The sequence below is a fragment of the Ceratotherium simum genome, chromosome 22, assembly GCF_057802395.1.
Source record: "Ceratotherium simum simum isolate JZ-2026a chromosome 22, ASM5780239v1, whole genome shotgun sequence".
NCBI lineage: Eukaryota > Metazoa > Chordata > Mammalia > Perissodactyla > Rhinocerotidae > Ceratotherium > Ceratotherium simum.
Window position 1 is genome coordinate 32,036,914 of NC_141921.1, and position 26,003 is coordinate 32,062,916.

Below are 26,003 nucleotides of genomic sequence, written 5' to 3' on the forward strand. Positions count from 1 at the left end.
TAACCAGAGCAGTTTAGTCAAGTGGAGGAATGAAGGCCTAGTGAATAAACGGACTGAATGAATGAATGATTGGCTAGATAGATGAAGTACCCCAGTGATGTTCACAGGTTTGTCCACATTGGAAGGGATAAATCCGCAACAACCATCTTAGAAACTAGATATTTTGTGCTTTTCCTACATCACAGAATTATAAAGTCCAACGGAAGTCGTGTGGAAGATCCTTAGGCACATGTGAGGCTCTCTTACCAGTCATGGAGTCACTCCATGGAGATTAGTATGGAGGTAATCATGGAGACTCCCTTAGTTCAGGCCCTAAAGCAGCAGCTTCACTAAGCTTTTTTTTTTTTTTTTAAAGATTTTTTATTTATTTATTTTTCCCCCAAAGCCCCAGCAGATAGTTGTCTGTCATAGCTGCACATCCTTCTAGTTGCCGTATGTGGGACGCGGCCCCAGCATGGCCAGAGGAGCGGTGCGTCAGTGCGCACCCGGGATCCGAACCCGGGCCGCCGGCAGCACAGTGCGCGCACTTAACCGCCAAGCCACCGGGCCGGCCCTTCACTAAGCTTTTGCCTTGCTACAAATCACTTTTAAAACCCACCTGTAAAAACAGCTCCTCTATGTCCATGTCCTTTAGGTAAAAAAATTCTAGCTAAGTTTTCCTGAAATTCAGACTTGGAGGCATTTTCTTTCTCTTTTTGCATCAACTGCTAGAAATATAATCAAATTAACTGTCCACATGTTAACCTGATCAGCTTAGATTCATGGTGTCAAAAATTTCCTTTTACTTTTTTCATATGAATGTTGCTGTTTTACCTTATACAATGTTATCAACTCCAAGTTTCCTCAAATTATTCTGCTCTGCTAAATCTTAAATGCAAAATGACTTGACTGTGGAGAGCCAAAATTAAACACATCTGCACACTCATGACGGATAGGAGGAGACTGCTCCAGTCATTCCTTAGCCTTCATTCCCTTGCTGGAACATGCCAGGCTCCTTCTGCCTCAGGGCATACACAGATACTGTTTGCTCCACGTGAAATGCTCTTCTCTTCACCTACGTCTGCTTGACTTGCCCTGCCCATTGTGTATGTTCCAACTGCACTGTGCACTTTGCTTCATAGCACTTATCACATTAATTACTAAAACAAAGATGGTAAAACCTTAATTTCATCACCGTTTATTTCCCTTGCCCAACCCTCACTCTGCCAAAGGTGCCTAGGGGGTAAAAATGTAGGCACTATAAGATTTCTAAGAAAGGTAGGCTTCCTACAGTATTGACTGAGACGGGTAAGTGAAAGTGAGTGGCCAAACACTTTTAAATTTAGAAATTTATTCTGTTTAATCCACAGCTTTATATAGCTTTAGTTAAAAAAAAAACAAAAACAAAAACAAAAAACAAAAACAGTGAAAACAAGACACTATTTCCAAGTCTGGGCCCTTCCAGCCTTCCAAATACAAGAGCTCTGCAAGTTGTATACACCAATCGGAAGAACAAGACAAAATTATGAGTGGAGCCATGACATTTCATACGACACAATTTTATATAACTGAAGGATCCTTCCTGGGACTGCTAATTGCCTTTACAAAAAAAAAAAAAAAAAAAAAGAAAGAAAGAAAAACACAACAGAATAGAATGAAATTCCAGTGTTCCAAATCGACTTGTTACACATCAATATAAACCCACAGTGCCCTGGCAACAACATGCTTTCATTTTCTGTCTCACTCTAGAGCTCAAATCCTGATTCATTTCAGCAGAGACTCCACAGGCAACAGGAAAGATTGTGGCATTAAAATACTCATTTATGCTTTTGTGGTAGTTCAACAGTGGTCTTATTTTTGGGCAAGTTTGCAAACCATACAAGGTTGGAAGCATCATAACTTAAATGGGTGGCTAAGACTCAAATGAGAAAAAGTAAAGAAAAGGAAAAAAAAAAGAAAGAAAAATCTCAGAATAGCCAGGGGCATTTAAACAAACCATAAGAATGCCAACAATATTTAAACCCCCTTTTTTAAAAAAGGGATTTTTTTTGGCTTAAAATATTTCACTCTAAATGAATTTATGTCAGCTCTCAATGAAAGAATGTCACTAACACACTGTGGACATCTTTTGCAATGTAAATCCATGCCCTTTTTTTACATGGTGAACTTCAACCTAGCAATTATTACAACAAATGTTATAGTCTAAAGCTCAAACACATTTTAGCAATTTTGAAATTGAATTGCGTACAAACCAAATAAAATTTACATCATAACAAACATTTCCACCTAAGACTGTGGGGACACTTGAGCCTTCCGCATTGACCTCAGGGCCTTTTCACGCAGGTGCTTTTCTAAGTCATCAAGGTTATCTTCGGCTTCGCTTTCAGTCTCCTAAAAAACCAGAATAGTCACATCATTAAGTCTTGAGACACTCGTGGGAGGTGCTGAGTACAGAGCAGAAGCCAACTGTGGCCATGGCTGCACAACTCTACCAATACACTAAAAACCAGTGAATCGTATACTTTAAATGGGTGAATTACATGATACGTTAATTATATCTCAAAAAAGTTATTTTAAAAAATATACATTAAGCTTTTTGACAGCCACTCGTATCCTTATCCTTAGTCTAAGCAAATTCCTATTCTTGGTAGGTCACTGAGAAACAGATCAGAAGAGAGTTAACAACCAAGTAGCCAATTATTAGAAAAAATTGTTTCGCTACTTCTCAAAAGCAATGATTTGGCTACTTGTAGAAACCACAAGACAGGTCCATACTTACCTTCTGAGGCTCGGGCTCTGCCTCCGGTTCTTCCTGTGCTGAAGTGGTGGTGGGGGCAGCAATGGCTGCAGGGGTTACAGCGGCTGCAGCAGCCGCAGCCACAGCCTTTTCCTTCTTGTGTTTTTTGTGCTTCTTGTGCTTCTTATCCTTTTTGTGTTTCTTGTCCTTTTTTTTCTTCTTCTTCTTTCCACCTCCTTCTTGGTCCGAATTCTAGAAATCCAGAAAAATAACAGCAATAAAAATCAATCTTGGGGCCAGCCCTGTGGCGTAGTGGTTAAGTGCACGCGCTCTGCTGCTGGCGGCCCAGGGTTTGGATGCCAGGTGCCCACTGATGCACCACTCGTCAGGCCATGCTGTGGCGGCGTCCCACATAAAGTGGAGGAAGATGGGCATGGATGTTAGCCCAGGGCCGGTCTTCCTCAGCAAAAAGAGGAGGCATGGATGTTAGCTCAGGGCTGATCTTCCTCACCAAAAAAAAAAAAAAAAAAAAAAAAAAAATCAATTTGATTAAAATTCTGTCCAACTCAACATTTTATTACCTCATGGGAATAGTTAAATGGACAAATCTCAGGATTCATAAGGCTTCAGGGAAAAAAAGGCCCAAGGCCAATTACCACCAAGAAAAGTATTCCTAGAGATAAGAACCACATTGAAAGCCGATATTCTTCACAGATTTACGAGGCAGAATGGACCTTGAAGATAACTGACTTTTACAACCATCCCCAACTAATTTCACAGTAAACTAGGTTTCCCAACCACAAACTGCGAGTCAGGGTCTATCTCCAACTCTAAGGAAAAGCAGCATGTGAGACAGAAAGAGAAGTCTCTGAACTCAACTAGGCTTCAGTTGAATTCTGGTTTCTGAACCTATAACTATTTGACCTCAGACAAACTGCTTGACTTTTTCTGAACCCTTTTTGTTGTCCTAGAAAGGGTATAAAAATCCTCGATAAAGCTGTTTTGAGGATTAAATGGGTATATCTGTAAATCACCCACAATAATAGCCTAACACAGAGCAGTATTTTAATAAATACAGCTATTATTCTAAATACATGCTTGTATGAATGCCATGTCTCTAGTCACCATCTGACCTCTCCTATCTTTTGAATGGAGGTGGTCTGTTCTTCACTACATATATACCAAATTTATGCAAAGGGCAGGCTCTGCTATTATTGAATCTAGTCTGTAATTCTTAAATTTCACATTTCTAAGCAATTACTTAAAATTCCTCAATCCATTTGGTTAATTTGCACAATAATTCAGTCAAACCTATTAAGATGGACACCTAACCACTGATTTCATAAAATACAGAAACCTGTCCAAGACTCACAAAGGGGAAAAAACATTTGAACTCCAATATTTTAATACTCCAGTGATATTTAAACTCGACAATGTAAAAACAAGACTGTTATTCTTATGTAGCTTGCCAAAGGCATGACTACATGGGACAATAAAATACTTTACATTCCATCTAGTATTTCACAGGTTGCCAGGTTCATTTATTTGTTATAGAAATAACGTATTTCCATTGTAGGGAAAATAAGAGCATTAAAAGTGTAAAAAAGAAAAATTTAAATCACATATGATTCCCCTTCTAACATATAACCATTGTCCGCATTTTGTGATACATATTTTTTCCTTTATAAAATTTAAATCATACTAAAAGAGATGATCTAAGACTGAAAGTTCTATTGATTTGTGTGATCTTAACTAGGTATCTCAAAATGTGTCAAACACTAGAGAAAACATCAGAAATACTAAGCTATTTTTCCCCTAGATAACAGAATCCTGGGTAATTTTTTCTTTGTTTTTCTCGATTTCCTATATAGTCCAATCTCAACCACCAAGGTTCTAGAATTTAACAGTATTAGATATATCACACATTAGTGGGTGGCTAGAGTATTAAGCATGGACTGCTGATGCAACCACCACTACTTCATGTGTGCCTTCCTGAAGTCCATGTGAACCAGGATACTCTTCTGAACTACAAAACACAAAAAAATTTTCTCTGCTTCCAAGTGACCACAAACAATTATAAAAAATGTCCAAAACACAACAGACACATACCCTTGCCGGTGACGGGCTTGGTGTTGGGCTTTTAGCCTTTTTGACCGGTACCGCTGGTGACCAGTTGGTAGAGGGTGACTGAGACTGGACAGGGGATGGAGGTGCTGGGGGCTTTTTAGTTGCTAGCTCAGGAGATCCTGAGACAGATCGGGAGGATGAGACCCTCCTTACAGACTGAGGGCTTGGAGAGGCAGCCCTAGAAAAGGAGAAAAACCAGAACATTTAGTATCCAAGAACAGATCTTTCCTAAGAGAAGACAACAAACTACCATTACACAAACAAGTCACAAACTTTAAACCTTTTACAGCATTGAGTCTGTTAGTTGATTCTACTAACAAATATCAAATTTATATCATCTAAATCTCCTGGAGAGTAGTTCAAGCCCCACAATTCTATACATTCTGTCAATGATTTTTCTGTATGAAATTAGTAATGCCAGTTCCTTTTCTTTAAGACTACTTTTATCAGCCTTACGAGAGATGTTCTATGCGTCATCTGAGTTTAGCTTTGGAAGCACACCCCTCAATAAACCCGATACTCCTAAAAACCAAGTAAAAGCCTATGGCATTTAGTTTATGCCATAAGGAACTATCCTGAAAACATAAAATGATCTGTGAACAGTACCTAGAATTTGCCTTAAAAGTTTGTATTCACAGAGAACTATGCAAGTTAGTTTTCCTAACCAAAAAGCATAGAATATTTTTACTTTTTTGTCTTTTTGGGTTCCGGAGTCCTGGAGACTCTCCTAATTGGCCTTGTACTTGGAGATGGGGACTGCCTTCTTTGGGGTGATGATGATGCTCCTCTTCGAACAGGTGGAGGACTTGAGGTCTGAGGAGCTCGAGGCCGTGGTGAGGGCGAATGCCGTTTGTTTGGTTGTGGTGACCGGGCCTCCCTGGTAGACCGGCTTGGGGAAGACCCTTTCCTATGCTTTGATGACAATGAAGGCGAACGTCTCTTGGTGACTGGGGAGCTTCTTTGTTTGGGAGGTGGAGAATGGGAGACTCGACGCTTTGGTGGTGGAGATGGTGATGCCCTTCGTTTAGGAGGGGGAGGAGGAGAAGCCGTTCTTCTCTTTGGAGGTGGAGAAGGGGAGTATCTCCTCTGTATTGGAGGAGAGTATCTTCTTGGGGAAGGTGAGCGCCGACGTGGGGGAGGAGAAGGAGTCCTAGGAAAAATATATCATTAAGTTGAAATATCCAAGAGAATAAGGAAATAGAATACAAAGAAAACTAACCAGCAGTTGTGGCTATACTGTAGTTAGCACCAGGTAGAGAGAGTATATGTCTAAGTGGAAATACTATGTCTTTATCCTTATTTATAATTTTATTTATTTTTTTCCCCAAAGCCCCAGTAGATAGTTGTATATCATAGCTGCACATCCTTCTAGTTGCTGTATGTGGGATGCGGCCTCAGCATGGCCAGAGAAGTGGTGTGTCGGTGTGCGCCCGGGGTCCGAACCCGGGCCAACAACAGCAGAGTGCGAGCGCTTAACCGCTAAGCCACGAGGCCTGCCCTTTATCCTTATTTAAATTAAAAAATTCACTTAGCAAATTCCTGTTTATTCTGGATGACTACAAAATAGGATATTCTGGTTAATGGAGAAATTTGCAGTTTTCAGAATGAATTCAAATCTATCAAGTCATTTAACATAATCCACATGGAATCAATTTAATGTTTTTTTTTGAGAAGAGAATCTTGCATTGCTCTGAGGAAACTGTGAACATCCTTTATCATTACATAACAACTAGCTAACTACATTAGCAGGACTCTACTGACTGTGGTCAACTTACTCAGGAAGTCTGTGCTTTAAAGAGCTCTATGTGGCACCCTCTCTAAATTGTCATTTGGACTCTACATTAATAATTAGAGTTTACTGCACAAGCTTTAACAGATCTCTCTAACCTCCTCAAAGAGACTTGCATTTTCTGTCTCATAAGACCACTTTTTTCAATCGAAGTCTACTGCTAAGCAGAATGCATCCCTCTGAAAATCCAGGCTGGCCTTCCTCTTAATGTCTAATTCCTACCTAACCCTCACCTGCCTCTTACGAATTAGACCTGAACATAACCTTTAGTTCAACTGCCTAATTTGTTCCTGAAACGTTCAGGCCTCGAACTCAAAATATTTTCCTGCCTAGAATCAGCTTTACAGCAAGCCATCTTTTGGGCAATGTGGTAGAGTGCAGTTCCATTTTTGCCCTTGGGCAGTTATTTAGTAACTCTGAACCTCTATTTCCTCACCTGAAAAATGGGAACACCACCACCTACCAAGCAAGATCATCTTGAGGACTAGAGATGAAATTATATAAAGCACCCAGCACTTTACCTGGCACATAATAGGCATTCAAGAGTGCTAGTAGCCATTATACCACTTGGTAATATATTTGAGCAATGTCATTAGATATTCTTCCCCTAACTTTCATTTTGAAATCATTTTAGATTTACAGAAGAGCTGCAATAAAGGTGGAAATTTGCCACTTAACATCTTATACAAGCATAGAAAAATTATCAAAATTATGAAATTAACCTCACTACTAACTTGGTATTAACTAAAATACCAATACCACCCCAGTTTTCCACAAATGTCCTCCTTCTGTCCCAGGTTCCAAAAATCAGGATCCTACATTGCATTCAGTTGTCATGTGTCCTTAAGTTTCTGCCTATTTGTCACTGTTCTTCAGTCTGTCTTTCATGATCACCATTTTTGAAAAGTACTAGTCAATTACTTTGTAGACTGACCTTCAATTTGGGTTTGTCTGATATTTCCTAATAATTAGACTGAGGTTCTGCATAACTGATAAGGATACTACCAAGGTATCCAGAAATTATGTGATGCCAATATGTATTACTGGGGATGTTAACTTTAATTCCTTAGTTAAGGAGGTATCTGCCAGGAAGATAACTTCACTGCTAACTTTTCCCCTCTGTAATCACTAGAGTGATTCCACCTTTTAATTTATTTAACATCTTCACCGATATGTGATTGACATACCATAAAACTCACTCATTTAAAGTGTACATTTCCATGGTTTTAGTACGTTCAGTTGTGCAACCATTACCATTCCCCATTCCCACCTCACCCTAGGCACCACTAATCTACTTTCTATCTCTGTAGATTTGTGTGTTCTGGACTTTTCATATAAATGGAATCATATAATATGTGGCATTTTGTGAATGGCTGAGCAATGCCACTCTAATAAGATATTTCAATCATAAAGATTCAATGTTGCTCCAATTAGCTCCATCTAGCATATCTGATGAAGTACCTTCGTCGCGGTGGTGGTGTGGGAGACCTGCGCCGTCGAGGAGGAGGAGCAGGAGAAGGAGAACGTCGTCTTCTGGCGGGTGCTGGGGAGGGACTTCTCCTCCGTCTACCACTAAACCAAAAAACAATTACAGTTGATTCTGAGCCAGAGCATTTATAATTAAGTGATCCAGAAAACACAGTTTCAATAATTGTTAACCCCAAGTGCACCACCTGTTACTCTATCCCTCAGAGCAGTGTTTTTCAAGCTACAGGTCAAGACCATTAGTCAAAACCCTGCGTTAAGCATCGGCATTTTTTTTTTCTTTCTTTCTTTTTTTTTTGTGAGGAAGATCAGCCCTGGGCTAACATCTGTGCCTATCTTCCTCCACTTTATATGGGACGCTGCCACAGCATGGCCTGACAAGCTGTGCCTTGGTGCGTGCCTGGGATCTGAACCCGGGCCGCCAACAGCGGAGCACGCGCACTTAACCACTGCGCCACAGGACTGGCCCCCAGCATTTTTTTTTTTTTTAAATAGAAAGTAAGAGTGATTTACTTGTAGTAAGGGTAAATATTGTTTTGTGAAATTTCTGTTTCAGTATATAAATATGTAGTCTGGGTCATGATATAAAACATTCTTAACATGATGCAGGAAAAAAGTTTGAAAACTCTGCCTCAGAACATTACTTTTTAATTGGAATACACATTGGAATCACCTGGGAAGCTTATCTGAGCTTGGTGTTCAGCAGGTCAGGGCTATGATCTAGCCGCTGTATGTTGAAAAGGCTCTTTAGGCTATTCCAACTCCTTATTAGAAACAACTGCTTTAAAGCCTAGAAAAATTTTCAATGTTCTAACAGAGAAATTCTAAATTTTAATAGTCACCAGGGGCTTATGGCCCCAAATCTAGGTGTCACTGCTCCAGGCTCTCGATTTTTTTGATGGATTTCGACCGATAAAGAGTTGCAAACTATTAACTAAAAACACTATCCTAAAGACAAATGACCAAAGTTGTCCGAGCACTAACGCTATCACTGGGAGCAATGTGGTTAAAATATAGATAAGAATCATATCAACTTTAATTCTGAGCTCAACAACACACTTAACCAACACAAAAAGCACACCTGAAAAATATGATTAGTTATGCATCACTTGATGGGGATACGTTAGGCCATTTTGTTGTTGTGCAAACATCACAGGGTGTACTTACACAAACCTAGATGGCATGGCGTACTACACACTAGGCTACAGGGTACTAATCTTATGGGAACCCTGTTGTGTATGCAGTCCACCAATGACTGAAACATCATTATGTGGAACATGAGTGTATACCGACTGGACTAACTCATGCCAGTCTCCCGACAGATACATTAAAATATACACCAAGCCACTTTTGGGTAAGTTTGCAAATACAAAGTAGTCAAATAATGTAATTAGTTCTTAATTTCTTGCCCAGTGAAGGATTGATGCTTCCTATGAATCTAGAAATATTTTTTAAAGTTTACTGGTCTTGGTTCCCCTTTAAAACTAAGGAGAGCTCTGTCAACAGAACAGAAAATTCTGAAACTCATTATTACATTTAATTTTCAATTTAAATTTGTTTATGCCTTATAGAGACTAAGACTTCACTTTGAACAGATTTAAAATATAAAGTACAAGAGGCAATATATCAAGATAAGCTTTGAATGAAGGAAATATAGACACCAAACTATCAGTGACAAGAAAGGACAGTAAAGGAGAAGCCACTTTACTAGTAAGGTTAATCTTAGAATTATGGGACCTGGAAAAACAGGATGACTACAGTATTGTTTCAACAGGTGATGAAGATTTCAAATGGGAAAAGATATTTGAGTTTTGACTTACAAAGAAGAAAAACAAAGATTTATACTCAAACTTTGAGGATCAGGTGATAAACAGAACTCCCAACATGTTCAGTAGGTATCACAGTATAAGAGGCTATTACTGATGATTATATGGCTTCTCTTTAAAAAATGTTCTCCCAATTTCAGTTTGCAAAACTTTAATCAGAAATTCTCATTAGGGGGCCAGCCCTGTGGCTTGGTGGTTAAGTGCGCGCGCTGCAACGCTGGTGGCCCGGGTTCGGATCCCGGGTGTGCATCGAGGCACCACTTCTCCGTCCATCCTGAGGCCAAGTCCCACATACAGCAACTAGAAGGACGTGCAGCTATGACATACAACTATCTACTGGGGCTTTGGGGGGAAAAAATAAAATAAATAAAATCTTTAAAAAAAAAAAAAAGAAATTCTCATTAGGGGCCAGCCCGGTTGCTTAGCAGTTAAGTGCGCGCGCTCTGCTACTGGCGGCCCGGGTTCAGATTCCTGGGCGTGCACCGACGCACTGCTTCTCCGGCCATGCTGAGGCCACGTCCCACATACAGCAACTAGAAGGATGTACAACCATGACCTACAACTATCTACTGGGGCTTTGGGGAGAAAAAGGGGAAAAAAGGAGGAGGATTGGCAATAGATGTTAGCTCAGGGCCAGTCTTCCTCAGCAAAAAGAGGATGAGTGCCATGGATGTTAGCTCAGGGCTGATCTTCCTCACCAAAAAAAAAAAAAAAAATCTCATTAAAGAATTGGACTCAGATTAGAATTTATTATGATACACTAATGACCTGAGATATTTCTTTTGTGCCTCAGTTTCACTTGTAAAATGAAAGGCTTAGAGTAACTAAAAGGGTCCTTTCAGTGATGATCTTCAAAGTCCTGTGTTTCTCCGTGAGAAAATAACCAAAAAGAGAATAAGAAAACAATAACCAAACTATGACCTGAAGGCTACAGAGTTTCTTACCTGAGGTGATAAGGCACACATTTTAGGGGTTAAAAAAAAAAAAAAAAAAAAAACACCACTAAGCATTTTTTAGTTACTCTATAATTTTATTTATTTATTCCCCCAAAGCCCCAGCAGATAGTTGTACGTCATAGCTGCACATCCTTCTAGTTGCTGTATGTGGGACGCGGCCTCAGCATGGCCGGAGAAGCGGTGTGTTGGTGCGCGCCTGGGATCCGAACCCGGGTCGCCAGCAGCGGAGTGCAAGCACTTAACCGCTAAGCCACGGGGCCCTTTAGTTACTAATGCCAAGCCAAGCCTTCAAATGTGTAGAAATTGTTGAATAGGGAAGTTTTCCCTGTAAATTGTGTGAGAACCATGGTTTCAATAAGCCTCAATGGAGCTCTTAGCCCTCAAGTATGTGAGAAGAGACAAGTCTTCTCAGGAGGAGCCAGCCTGCTATCTCTGCAGTGACCTCTTCAGAACAATCTCACTTCACTAGCCACCCTGGTAAGTGAAGATAAGAAGTTACAGATACCACAACTATCTTTTTACACTAAATGTGATCAATATACCTCATATGCTTTAAGTTAAAAAGGAGTGTTCACTATCCAAATACAAGTGTTTAAGAACATGGAAAATGTTATGTTTTTCAGTGTTTAAACTTTACATATAAAATATTCAAAACCAGGCTGTATTTCCCTTCTTCAAATACAATAAATACTGAAACATGATTCCAAATAATTCTTTCTCTAGCGCTAAACTCTAAACACCTGATGGCAATTTTAACATCATTAAACTTGAGGCTACTAGTATGACTTAAGTACCTTTTTAATGAGGGGAAACAGAACAAAAACACCCTGGAGCAGGGTAATGAACATTAGTGCTGATTTCACTGTTGTGAGAAATCTCTTTCCAATATAGAATGTAGTTTCAAGATGGGGGAAGAAATCTTACCACAAACCTGATTTTGTAAAGCAATTTTTTAGCTGCTGTACTAGCAGTTTTACAGAAGACAGGGGTAATTATAGCTGCGAATAGAATACTTAAGCATCTAAATTTATATAGGTTTTTATTTTTTACCCTCAAGTAATAGTTACTACCACAGCGCAAATACACTGCTTTGCTCCACCACAAACACTGCTGACTGGTTACAAAAAGCCTTTCCAAGAAAACACTCTTATTAATGAGACTACCTAAAACAACACAGCTTCAAAAAGTGAGCTATAAAGAGGACAGTGTGATAGTTTCAGGAAGCATAAATACTTAGAAATTTAGTGGCAGCTAAATTAAAAAGCAGGAGACTAGTGAAGATGGTATAATCTCAACGGCACAGGTTTAAGATCTGGCTTTGTCACTTCGCAACGTAAGAAACTCACTTTACTACTTTTGGGCCTCTGTTTTCTCTCACTTTTGAGCGAGGCCTGAATTAAGAGATTTCTACGTATGATCCGGCTCTAAAACATTACGGTTTTATGGTCACACAGACACTGATGATCAAAAAGGTTCAATAAAGATATGCAACCTACCTTCCTACTATAGGAAACACTCAACAGGGCCAAAGCCTTACATTCATTTTTTAATCTTTTTAAAGTCTCTTCGCCATTTTTCTTTCCTTCCCTAAAGTCACCACAAAGTCCTGTTCCTAAATCTAAGGAGCTATCATTATCCTATCTCTTGGAAAATATCCAGATACTATAACTGCACAAAAATCTAAGTTCAAACGACACTCTAAAATCAACACTGCCGGGGCCGGTCCCGTGGCATAGTAGTTAAGTGCACGAGCTCCGCTGCTGGCGGCCCTGGGTTCGGATCCCGGGCGTGCACTGAGGCACTGCTTGTCAGGCCATGCTGTGGTGGCGTCCCATATAAAGTGGAGGAAGGTAGGCATGGATGTTAGCTCAGGGCCAGTCTTTTTCTCTCTCTCTCTCACACACACACACACACAAACACACTAAATAAATTAAAAATAAATAAATAAAATAAAATCAACACTGCATACAACTCTATCATTAATTTGATGTGTCAATACATATAATTCAACCAAAACAACTGAGGAACTTCTCCACAACCATACCCATTGTACACCTAGGAATGAGATAAGGTTACCTAAACAGTAAATTAAGTCACTAAAACTTTGACATGTAACCCTAATTTACAAAGCAGTGTCTAACCAACCTTTTATTCATTGGCGATTGCCATCGCTTTCCCATCTGCATCCTGAGAGCAGTGGAGAAAAACAAATGTCAAGAATTCCATTCACCAAATTATTTACTTCAATGGAGTCAAGTATCACGAATGGAGATATTTATTTTTAAAGGTTCAAAGATGTTCAGTAGTTAATGCTATGATTTAAATGGTCTATTCTTCTAGTCACGCACATGTGACATGGTGGTACAAAACTTACTAAGTTCTCATTAAACAGTAATAACCACCAAACAAAGCAAAGCAAACTCCCCCAAAACAAAATCTGACCACCTCCTTCTGTATGAAGTGAAGGAGTTTACCAAATTCTAAAATAAGCTCATCGCCCATCCCTTAAGTTATAAAGTTTCATCACAACTACAGAACATCAGTGAAGACTATTGAAGAAAAAACATTACCGAGGGGAGGTCTCTTTCTGGCGCTTTCGAGGTGATGGAGAGGCACTCCGGGAAGGGGAATGTCTCCGCCGCCTGCCTACCTCACCGTTCTTCACATGGGACCTCTTGGGTCGCTCATCTTCTGAGGAAGAGGAGGAGCCAGAATCTATATTTACACAATAAACAAAAAATTACATTAGGTCTGTGCTTAAAAGAGTCTGTCCACATCTTGATTCTAAGCAGATGGAGTATCCAAATTAGCAAGTCAAATTCACTAATGTAAGCAAGCACGTATACAAGCCAACTGTTCTAACAAAGGCAATATCAATATACGCTCAGTGACTTGAAATCCAAGCATAACTATACAATAATAATGATGATGCTGTGTATTTATTTAAGTTTTACAAATCATTTCCACAGTACAATCCAACAAGACACAAGTGTTTCTTAAGAATCTAGTGATTTTCCAAATAAGTAACTAAAGGTTAAAAAGCATCTCAAGTAATTACTTGATTCTTGCTACTCTAATCACTGTTAAAGCTACTGAAAGTCTTATCAGGATTTGAGTAACTTACTTCCATATCCCCCACATTTATCAAACAAACAAAAAAAAATGTGTGTGACATTTCCTACAGGCCCAGTAGCAATATCCAGGACTGCAAAGAGAAAAACTCCAATTGTTTGAACATGGTTTCCTTAACTTAAAATACTAACCACTATTCCCAAATATCAAAACTTAAATTTAAAACAAAGTTCCAAGTACCAAAAAATGCCCAAGACCTATAAGTATTTTTAAACCTTTCCATGATTAACCTCGTCTTCAATGCACTGTAAAAGCTGTACAGCTTTTAATTGACTTAGTGCCACTGTGGAACGCTTTGGTTTCCATTTTATAAATGAACAGCAAAGGCAGTGCCTAGACTAAGTCACAAATATCAACTGAGCTAATAAAATCAGAACATCTGGGTTTAAGAACCAGGTTTCTATGCACATACTCTTTAATTCAGAAATTCTACCTCTAATTATTATTTTACAGATATACTTACATAAATACACACAAAAAAACTAGAAACAACCTAAATGTCCAAATAGGCGACTGGCTCGATAAATTATAGTGTATTATTACAATAAAAAAAATGCTGCAGGGGCCAGTCCCGTGGCATAGTGGTTAAGTGCGTGCGCTCTGCTGCTGGCGGCCTGGGTTTGGATCCCGGGCGCGCACCGATGCACCACTTGTCAGGCCATGCTGTGGCGGCGTCCCATATAAAGTGGAGGAAGATGGGCATGGATGTTAGCCCAGGGCCAGTCTTCCTCAGCAAAAAGAGGAGGATTGGCAGATGTTAGCTCAGGGCCAATCTTCCTCACAAAAAAAAAAAAAAAATCAAATAATATTAAAAAAAATGCTGCAGTTAGTAAAAAAAAAAAAAAAAAAAAAGAGGTAGATCGTCTCATAAGAACCGCCGGGAAAAATGTCTAGGTAAGTTAAAAAGCCAGGCAACATAATCTACAGTTTGAGCTTGTCCACGTGGTTTTATTTTACTACTTCTTTTTTGTGAGGAAGATCAGCCCTGAGCTAACATCCACGCCAATCCTCCTCTTTTTGCTGAGGAAGACCAGCTCTGAGCTAACATCTATTGCCAATCCTCCTCCTTTTTTTCCCCAAAGCCCCCGTAGATAGTTGTATGTCGTAGTTGTACATCCTTCTAGTTGCTGTATGTGGGATGCAGCCTCAGCATGGCCGGAGAAGCAGTGTGTCGGTGCACGCTGGGATCTGAACCTGGGCCCCCCGCAGCGGAGCGCGCACACTTAACCAGTAAGCCACGGGGCCGGCCCTATTTTACTTCTTAAACCACAGATGCTTATACATGCACAGAAAATTTCTGAATAAAAGCTTTCAGGAGTTAAGACTGGGGCTGGGAAAAGAATTATACTTTTCCAATTTTATACCCTTGTTTTGTTTTACTGTTGTACTCAAGATTTAATACTGTTTTCACAATTTAAAAGAAAATTAAGTTTTAAGAAAGGACTTAAAACCAAAACCCAGAAAGTTAACACTTCCTCCTAACAGATTTCTCTGTAGGCACAAACGTAGTTCTCCTAAGCACACTCACTACTCTCATGGATATTTATTATTGTAAGTATTTTTTATTAGGAAATGCAGATCGAAAAAACTTGCATCAGTGTCCATACCAGATGAAGACTGCTGGTTCTGTCGTCTGTACTGGCGTCTCTGCTGCACAGAATCTGCTGCAGCCATTTTGCCACCTTTATCTTCTTCTGAAAGATGGATGCATTTAGAAAGCGTTCCTTTAGTTATGCATACAGAAAATGTAACATATTTGAACTGAAAAACGGTTTCTTAAACCTTTATCTGGTTGGGTTAAGCAATACAACTACTAGTGTATTTTTTACAAAGAAGGAGGAGCTGAAAATGCCAATTTAACTGCCGATTTAGCTATCTTCACCAAATGTAATCAATCAAAAGAAAGTTAGGCATCTGCTATAGGTCAGGCTGGATGCCAAGCACTTTATAAACATTACTCAGTTAATCATCAAGAACCTAAAGAATGGTACTGTTATCCACATTTCCGAGATGAAAGAAACAAGGCTCAGATAAACTAAGTAATTAAACAAAAAGTGGTTAACTAGTGAAGCTGGGGATTCAAACGAGGTTGATTTGACTTCAGAATCCTTGCTCCTAACCACTAAGCCATATCCTATAACTAATCTTTAACCAATAGGGGATGACCAAATGTGCAATAAATTTAATTCAGCTTAAAAAACAAAACAAAAAACAAAAAAAACTTACCTGATTCAGATAACTCCACTTTTCTAGGCTTGGGTGCTGGTGAAGGAGACTCTCTTTTCTCAGTACCTTTATGTTTTGTCACTAAAGACAATAAGGAAAAAAAAACCCACCAAAGCTATACAACAAGATATTTTCTTAATAGTAAAAAAAATAGGTGTGATTTTTCTCATTAAGAATGTATCGATAATTTAAAAAGTCCTATAAGACTTTATTGTCATTATCTAAACATTACCTGAAGCGTAAGCAAGAAATTTTAAATGTTTGGTGAAAATCCTAAAAAGTTCTATTTGACTTTCGAATCTTAAGATTCTCCCAAGAGAAACAACAGTTAAGAGAAATTGGGAGCTGCTGTTTCTGAGTAGAACAAGCTTTATGCTATGTAAACATTCAGCTCAATAAAGTAAACCTCTGTGTGCCACCCACCCCACAATCTAAAACACACACTCAACTACAGAGGCCACATCAGCATTAAGAGCTTTCAAGCACCCACTGTAGGTGGGTACAGAAAAGTAATAAAGATGATAAATGATTAAGAAATAAGATCTGATGAAACTTTCCCAGAGACAGATATTTCGTCTGGAGAAGTGAAATGAATTAGCCACCCAAGAAGCTGAAGGCTCTTTATGTAGAGCATAACCTTCCTTCACCACAGCCATGAGGGATTTAAACCACCTATAAAAAAGCAGACCTTCACAACGGTAAAAAGAATACTAAGGCTGGACGATTCTTTCCAAAGCTTTAAAAGAGAAAAAAAAAAGAAACAACTCTGAGATATAACTAAGGTAGTAGGAGAGCTGTGGGTACCTTATGAATTATCCAACTAATCTTTTCCCACTTGCATGGAAAATTATTATGGCAACTACCTTTTGTGCGCTTGCTGTATTATTAAGTACTGTTGCTAGTATCACTCTCCCTATTTTAGAAAGAGAGGAGAAATCTGAGGTTTAGAAAGTAACTCCAACCAAAGTCACATAGATAATTTAAGTGAACTAGGATCTGAACCCAAGAGACTTTTTCTAGGGCACAGGCCTTAATTTCCAACAATTAATGTTTATCCATTGCTTCAACTAAAATCAAAAGTATTTACAGATATAACCATTAATCTCACTATAGATTAACCTGAAACATCATTTGAGACTATCCCTCCAAAAACTAAACTTGAGGACAAAATGATCCCCTCAGGAACCTTACACCTGTTTTGTTTGATTAAAGCAATTACCATGGGATGTTCGACCCAGAATGTAGATACATTTCATTTAACAGACGTGCACATTCAGAATTCTATAAAGGCTTATTCTAAGGGGTAGTAACTTAGAGAGCTAGCCATCTAAAACAGCAATCTCCTCTGTGCTAAAGTAGTCAAACTGAAGAACTCCCACTATACTTCTAAAATGACTAGCTTTTTATTAATGATTCTACCTAAAGAGCCTTTTGGACAAATCACTGGACTGGATACAGAATGGTTAACACCTAATTAGTTATCATGAAATATGGTAGCAAAAGTGCATTTAACTTGTATTTTAACAAACACAAAGAAATGAAATAGCACTGCTTTAAAATTTTTAAGGATTTGAGGCTACTTTTCTGGTGAGTATTCTCCATTTTTAAGTGTCACTTAACCTTCAATTCTTGAAAAGATATTATATAGGCATTCAGTTATCTATAAATCCGTATGTCTAAATTACCACCTTAGAGAACTGGGTTCCAAAATGTATTTGGAAGCTGGTTGTTGGATGTCAGAATGCATTTTCCCCTAGCAAATGCTAAAAATGTGGTTATATTTATAAGATTGCTGGCAAAGGCCTCTTAGTAAATAATACAATTGGACTATAACTATTTATATTTTTTCCCATGGAAATACACATTTGGAGTTTTATCCTGATTCAATGTCATTAATGGCTTAGCTAAAATAGTCTTTATTTATTGCTAATATGCTCATACCATTAGACATGTATCCATTATATACCCCTACTCTAGTTTAACATGACTGAATGAATTATAGCACTATTAATATTTCAAATAATGTTAATATTTCATCAAGTTTGTTTGTCTAGATGAGATTTTATACAGTTTACTTTGTTCTGCTAATTTTTTTTTTAAGAGAAGACTTTCTTTTTTATTTATGCATTTATTTTTCCCCAAAGCCCCAGTAAATAGTTGTATGTCATAGCTGCACATCCTTCTAGTTGCTGTATGTGGGACGCAGCCTCAGCACGGCCGGAGAAGCGGTGCGTCTGTGCGCGCCCGGGATCTGAACCCGGGCCGCCAGCAGCGGAGCGCGCGCACTTAACCGCTAAGCCATGGGGCTGGCCCATGTTATGCTAATGTTTTTATTTTTAGTATTCAAAGGGCAAAATCATTCTAGCATAAAGTTAGAAATCTAAGTCAACTGAAAAACCAGAATTTTAAACGTACTTCAACAGTTCTATTAATTATTAATCTTCCAGTCTTGCCCAAAAGATCACTTGTAAAGATAAGTCACTCTGTGACCAGAATTAGGAAAATAATCATTAAATGTCTATAGAGCATAATTTATAGGCTAAGTTGATCTAAACTCAAAATTACCACCATAGATATAGATCCTCCATAAAGACAATTCATTAAATATCCTATTATTTCAAAGCACTATTTTATGTACTAAGATAAGGCCAATTTAACTGAAGTGCACTGATTACAAAATCCTTCCCAAAGACCCTTTCAGATGAGAATATATATTGTACTACAAATAATTTACCTCTAAATTCTCCAAAATACTTTTCCTGCTTCCCTCCCATTCCATTTGCCCACTATCAACAGCAGAACCTTAAAGCCCTGATTGGTGACTACTACATGCAATGCAAAAGTAAAATCTGACCTTTCAATGATGTCACTACTCTTACTAGACATGGAGACTGCAAAAAAGGAATTTCTGAAATCATACTACCACGTACAGAAGCGAAAGAATTTCACCCTGTCCTCCATCTCCTTCCTCCAGCAATCAAAACAGGCATTGTGGGGTAGGAAAGTTGGATAAAGCATACATTTTTCAACTGGGAATAAGAACCCAGATTAAAGTCCTGCCTGGTTGACCTTGACCAAATCACTTAACCGGAGAACCTGTCTCTTGATGACAATCTCTAAAGTCTTTTCTAGCTCTGGAATTTCATCATAGAGGGCCGGGATCATTTTACTATAGAAAGTTATTTCCAAGTAGTTATAACTATTCAGCTTCAGTAGACACAAGGCAGCCTCTGACCACACTGCCCTCAAGTGCCTTCCTTTGGTTAAACATGGAAGACCTGCCCCAGAATCCATAGGAATATAACTAGTCCTTTGTCTTGGACCACGATTTATTTCTCTCCAATGTACATATTCACTGTGACTTGTTTCTGGAAGTAGAGTCCCGCTCCCCTGACAATGTATCAAAACACAAGAGGTTGGTACCTGTGCAGAGAAGGTAACTAATAGTTCTTAATGATCAACCTATTTTAACAAGGATTCTGTCCTTCTGTTCAGGTACTTTTGTCACCCTTTGGATAAATGATGTAAACAGAAAGCATAACAATGTGTTTTTGCAAAGCAACAGGTGGGAACATTTATAATATTTTTTCACTAGAGAGTTTTTTGGCTCTAGACAAAGGAAAGAATGCAAACATTTCACAGGAAAAGGAAAAATACATCAGGACAATGGGCATCAGACTTGGACATGGTGACTGCAAACTATGGTCGGACTGAAATCTTCCCAACTTTGAACAAAAAGTAATATGGAGACAATGAAGTAGAGATAAAGCCTTTACAAGATGGCAAAAAAAAAAAAAAAAAAAGTACTGTGGAACATGAGGTTATGAAAATAAGTGATTCTAAGGCCCCCTCCCATAAAATTAAGTCTGAACCTGTAAAACCTAAAGGTTTCTCTATTCTTATCCAGCTGCCTGACTATAGCTAAAAAGCCAATGCAACAAAAACGACCACATAATTTTTTAAATTATATATCACCAAGTTAACCTGTTAAAATTCAGAAAATAATCTATACATTACTCTTTACAGATTACCATTATCTGCCAATCTCCCTTTCACTCTGATAGCTTCTCTATACCTCACTATAACAAAAGTTCAAAAAAAACTAAAGCAAATTTGCCTTTCTAGACATCACCACATTGCAAAGTTGTAGGGGTACAGGGGGGACAAAGCAGCAGGGTGCTGAGTAGAAGTCCTGATCTCATCAAGTTCATTAAAATAGTCAAAATTTTGCCTATCCCCATTTTCTTTGTTTCTAACCTAAATATTTAAATGTGATCAAAGCAACCCCCGTCTATACTAACCTACAGATTGCTCCTTAAAATCCAATTACTATAGCAGCTTTTAAGATCCTCCCACTCCCCCACTACTCATCTTTCAGGCTGTCTTTATCATTCCAGCCTTAAGCATGAGAAGCCTGATGCAAATGGCTCCTATAGCTTTTCCTCCATGTGTATCTAATGCTAAAGGAACAAATCCCAACAGACCACAACCTTCACTCAGACTAACACAGCATTCTACTTGCCTGGAAAGATCACAGATCATAAATTCCTCAAATCTATCAGCAGAATAAAGCAAGGACAACACTCAGAAGAACCCTGCCTAGAGCCTAAATTAAAAAAACAAATCAGCTTTTAAGAGGACACCATGTTCTTCCCTAGGGAGCACAATGCAGTCAAGAAAGAATTAAAACAGAATATGAAGTCCTCAAGACATCAAACAAAAAGATCTTCAAGGGAAAAAAAGTAAACTGGTCTCATAGTAATAAAATGATCCCTTATCATGACAACACAAACTGCAATAAGTTACCCCAACTCAAACAGCGCACAGCTGGTGATTTTTCTCCACCTACTCAGTGCCAGAGGGCATTGCCAAAAACAAAACATTTTTACATGTAAACTCTATTTCAACAAACCCCAAGAACTTAAAGCAGGAAAGAAAAGGTGAGCCTCTAAGCCAATTTACAAAGAACATCACATACCAACATTACGCAGCTACTTCATACTTTAAAGGGCGGGAGGGAAGCGCTAACAAATGACTAGGCACTTCATTACCAAAAGAAGCAAGAACGAACATATTGTTTTTATGTGTTTGATTTTTACCTTTACCTGAAGTTCTCCCTGGAGAGACAGAAACGCGACTTTTTCTTGTACGGTTTGACTGCTGGGGTGTTGGGGAATGACGAGCTTTTGGCGGTGGAGTTGCTGGAGGTGATGGCCTATGCCTTCGCCTCGGAGGACTTGCTGAAGGAGATAACCTACGAGTTTTTCGAGGGGGGCTGGATGTCCTCTTAGGAGGCTTCTTTGGCGGTGACCGGGAACGAGATGAAGAGGATGATGAGCTACTCCCAGACAGGGATGCTGATGAACGCCTTCTTCTGTGGAATAAAGTATTCATATTCATTAACTGCGTACTTAAAAGTATGTACAGATATGTATAGTTTACACAAAAATATAGCTATTTTTATCCAACTTTTGAGTTTATGTAGCTAAGCACGTTAAATGAGTTTAAAAAAAAAAATGGGAAACAAAATCATAACCTAGGACAGGAAACAGCTAGTTCTGAGACTAAACATAAATAAATAACTTATTCTGATAAACGCTTCTGTCTGAGTTGTCTTTCCAGTTATAAAATGTCGAGTGCTATAATACAATAACTAACCAATCTCTTTCTTCCTTAGGAATGATTATCAACGTTTTGGAGTTTGCATACAAAATTTGAGTGGCAATGTATTTTCCATTTAATAACACAATGTCAAGCAACCTTTAGGTTGCTTTTTTTAAAAAAAAGATGTGCCAGATTAGGAATTCATTTAGCTACATAAACTTAGAAGCAGGGGCCTCTCGAATTCTGCGGCAAAATTTGTGGTAAGTTCTGTTGCAATTATGTGTACCTGCAGAATTCACCTTTGGCAGAAGAATTCCTGAGAACCTGAAAAAAAGAAACCCTACCTTAAGTGTGAGATAAAAACTGGCTGAAAGGGAATCTTACACAATCTGCAAAATATTTTGACTGCTAAATGGCTCAGTAAGCACAATTAAAACACACTGTTTGCAAAACTCCAATATAAGAAATAGCTGTTTCCACTAATCTTGTACTACAAAGCACCAGCATTACTTTTCTCCTAAGGAGAAATAATCAATTTTAGAAAAGTGTGATGCCTAAACTGACTAACCATTTACATCATTAGTCTTGTTTGTCAGTAGTAACATCAATTCTATAATTTTTAGTAGTTATAAAAATGGTTCAATATACTTTGAGAACCCCTCCCCAAAGGAAAACAATATCTTTTTAAAAAATATGGGACTCTGAAAAACCTTAGACTGCAGACACAAACCAAAAAAATTATGGAGCTTATTGTTTCCCCTCTTTATTCCCAAGCTGATTCGGTTCCCTGAAAAAACCTTTAAAGACTTAAACAAAAAATTCTGTCCTAAGCATAATCTGAAGCACAATCATTACAGGTCCTCCTCAAACAGGTGGAACACATTGTCAAGACAACACAAAACTCTGCTATGAGTGCACCAGGACTCTACTTTGGGCAGATTTAGCAACAATCTTTCCGTTAAAAGTGCTAGATCCAAACATTTTACCTTATGCTCATTTTTAAAATGATTTTAAAAAAAGAACATTGGTATTGACAGGGTTACTTTTATGCCTAGTCTCTTAAAAAATAACTAGATAGTAAACTGCTAATAATGGCTCTATCTATGGAACAGGATTACAGGTAATTTTCAATTTGTTATTTGTTTGAGTTGTTCATACTAAGCACTCATTACTTCTATAATGAGAAAAAAATACATTAAAAAAAAGTATAATGCAAATGGATTATTCTAACACTGGTAAAAGCAGCTTACTGGCTCTGTAGTCATCTACTTTTCAGAAGCCAGTGGTAATTAAAAGCCAAAGGAAGAGGGAAGGTGGCCGATTCCCCTACTTAGTAGAATTTCTTGGTGGGGTCTGAAAGGGTAAAAGTTAACACAAAGTTACTGACAAGATGGTAAATTTCTTGTTTTTTAGTTTCCAACATGGGACTAACATTGTTTTTCACTGCACAAATAACAGCATTACACCTCAAAGGAGACAGGCTCTTTAGAAGACATTATCTACTACTACTCATGAGTTCTTTCTTTCAGGAGACACTAACTTAAAGATTAGCCTAAAACAAACATATGGTGCACTTTCATACACCCGACACTTCCAAATTAAAAAGAAAAAAGAAAACTCTCACCGTCTCACTGGAGATCTACTCCTTCTATGCCTTGGTGGAGGAGGCATTCGTCTTGGTGGAGTTCTTCTTCGAGGAGATGGTCGCCTTCTTGGGCTTGGCCGCCTTCTAGGTGAGTATGATCTGCCATAACAAACACAAACAGAATTAGGACCTGAATAAATCAGGAACAAGGAATGAATTCCTTGACATAGCTACCATTTAAAAAAGGCTGTCAAGAGATATAGTTTTACATTTATGTAGAGATTTTTATGCTACACAGAAAGTATCCTCAAATTCTCTCTGTAAATCCACAGAATAACATTTGTACTAAATGTTTTCCACTGCTTTGAAATCATTTACCTAATTCTGCCTAGAAGAGTAGTACATAAAACCTAAGATCTATGCAGACCTTAAAGCTACAACTCACCTTGATCGAGATCTATGGCGCCGCCTAGGTCGAGTATGAGAAGGAGAGCGAGAACGTGTCCGGGATCTTGATTTGGTACGAGACCGAGATCTTGGTCGGGTCTTCTCTTTTTCCTTTTCTTTTTTGGAATTTTTCTCTGGAGAAGGTTCTTTAGGGTCTGGTACAGGTTCAGGCTTGGGAACTTTCAGGATGTCACTGTGGTAAGAAAAAGCTTATTTTTCCCCTCTTCTACTCAGACTCCTAAACCATAATACAATGATGTAATCAAGCTATGTCTTTTTTTAACAAGTTTTCAAAATCCATGAAGACTTCTCCCTAGCTCCAAAAGATATATATATACACGTCAGTGAAATCCAGTGAGCAACTAATAATTCTAACCACATATATTTTTTTTAAAGTGCAGTTGTCTACAATATTGGGAAAAAAGCAAGTTACAGTATATAAAATATATGAAACAACACAACCAACAGAGAGCAGTGGTTACCTTTGGGGCATTTTATTTATACTCTCCTACACAATTTGAATTTCTTTTCAACAAACTAATTTAAAAAATCTAAAAGGAAAATAATCAAGTAATTTTATGTTTTTAACTCAGAGGTATCATATTTGTAGTCACTGAATACCAGCCTAAAACTGTGATATTTATAAATGAATTTTTATGTACTTGCCTAGTAGAAGTGGCCTCTTGTACTGAAGGTTCTTTTACTTTCACTGATGGTTCTGGGAGCTCTGGAGTTTTTTCCTTCTTTTCTGGAGCAGGGGAAGGACTCCGGCTCTTGGTTCTGTGACGGGGAGATCGAGAATGACTGCGCTTTCTCTCTCTCCTGACAGGGGAAGATCGTCTTCTAGGGGAAGGAGATCTGGATTTGCGTCTAGGATGAAAGCAATTTTTTTTCAGGTTTTTGAATAATGTGAATTGGGGGAGAAGGTCAAAGGGAGATTCGAGGATTAATCTTCTTAACTACACCATTATTGCTTATATCTGAGAAGGTCCCTATGGAAATAAGATATCCTATCACGTTTACTTAATAGAGAAAGGGCCAAGAGAAAACGAGAAAGGCAAGCCAACGAAGGATAGCAACATTCTCCGGTGTACCAGTTATAAGAGAGGAAAAGCATTGACCTGAGACTCTAGATTTAGGTTCTTAATCATTCCCAGAGATGAGGAGACCAAAGACCAACTTTTCAGAGGCAGCGGACACATAAAAGTAAAGCAATATTCTCTAATAATAAATCAAACCCAACAAAACAGAGTTTAGATGCAGACAGATCCCACCACAGAGTTCATCAGGTAGAGTCTAGGTATTACAGAAAAATGACTAATACAATTAAAGCAATATGCTTTTCAGAAGACAAAAAATTATATAAAACTCACATAAGATAGCTTTTTCGGAAGAGAAGCCCCTTTTCCTTTTCAATAGTAGTTTCCCTAACTTGAAATAAAACAGTAGACCCGGTTCATCAATAGTCAGGTAGTTACACCTATGACTTGAGTTTAACTCTAGAAATAGTACTGCTTCCCTGATAAGTAGGTTATAATATCAAACGTGTTTTAAAAAGGGACAAAGAAATTACCAGAATCCTAAAAATGAAAAGCCTAATGGAATTCTCACCTTTCACCACAAATACAGTAGAAGCTCAGTCGTGGATTTAAAAATAGGAACCTAACCATAGTCTCATTGGAAGGAAGGAAACAAATAAATGATCTGTTCTGGGTTCAGTACAACCATCTGAGAAAAGCAGAACAGGGAATTAGGTAAGTATAATATGAATGGCTAATGGGTACAGATTTCTAATAAAAAGGAAGTGGAAAGAAAAAAGAGATGGAGTACATTAAAATAACAACTCTAATTAAATACTGTATTTAAACTAAAACAACATGGAAGACAAGTCTAGATTTTGATTTAGGAATTAAGAGTTGAACAATTCATCAAGATTTTAGAGATTTATTACAGTCAAATGGTCTGTCTCAAAAAAAGATGAAATATTTTAGTCCAGAGGCACACTATAGCTCACCATGAAAACTGTATGAGGGAAGAAATTCCCTGAATAGCTTCCTTTTTAACTCTGTAACTTCTACAGATAGAATACCTTAATACCTAAAGTATTTGT

At 38.2% G+C, this 26,003-nt stretch overlaps 1 protein-coding gene across 5 annotated transcripts in view; it reads right to left on the reverse strand.

Moving 5' to 3' along the window:
- Nucleotides 1–1,310: 1,310 nt before the first annotated feature.
- Nucleotides 1,311–26,003, reverse strand: part of SRRM1 (serine and arginine repetitive matrix 1) — a 31,347-nt gene continuing 6,654 nt past the window's right edge. For 2 of the 5 annotated variants that reach the window (XM_087446554.1, XM_087446556.1), the window contains 13 exons: nt 24,560–24,763; nt 23,892–24,086; nt 23,486–23,605; nt 21,357–21,631; nt 16,258–16,338; nt 15,639–15,725; nt 13,470–13,614; nt 13,045–13,086; nt 8,094–8,204; nt 5,532–5,993; nt 4,826–5,021; nt 2,759–2,968; nt 1,311–2,370 (listed from right to left, as the gene is read on the reverse strand). In XM_087446554.1, coding sequence (XP_087302680.1) covers nt 2,266–2,370; nt 2,759–2,968; nt 4,826–5,021; nt 5,532–5,993; nt 8,094–8,204; nt 13,045–13,086; nt 13,470–13,614; nt 15,639–15,725; nt 16,258–16,338; nt 21,357–21,631; nt 23,486–23,605; nt 23,892–24,086; nt 24,560–24,763 — 2,233 coding nt within the window. In that variant the 3' untranslated portion in view covers nt 1,311–2,265. The remainder of the gene's footprint in view (nt 2,371–2,758; nt 2,969–4,825; nt 5,022–5,531; nt 5,994–8,093; nt 8,205–13,044; nt 13,087–13,469; nt 13,615–15,638; nt 15,726–16,257; nt 16,339–21,356; nt 21,632–23,485; nt 23,606–23,891; nt 24,087–24,559; nt 24,764–26,003) is intronic. The other 3 variants (XM_004425742.3, XM_087446555.1, XM_004425743.3) reach the window with 3 other exon arrangements.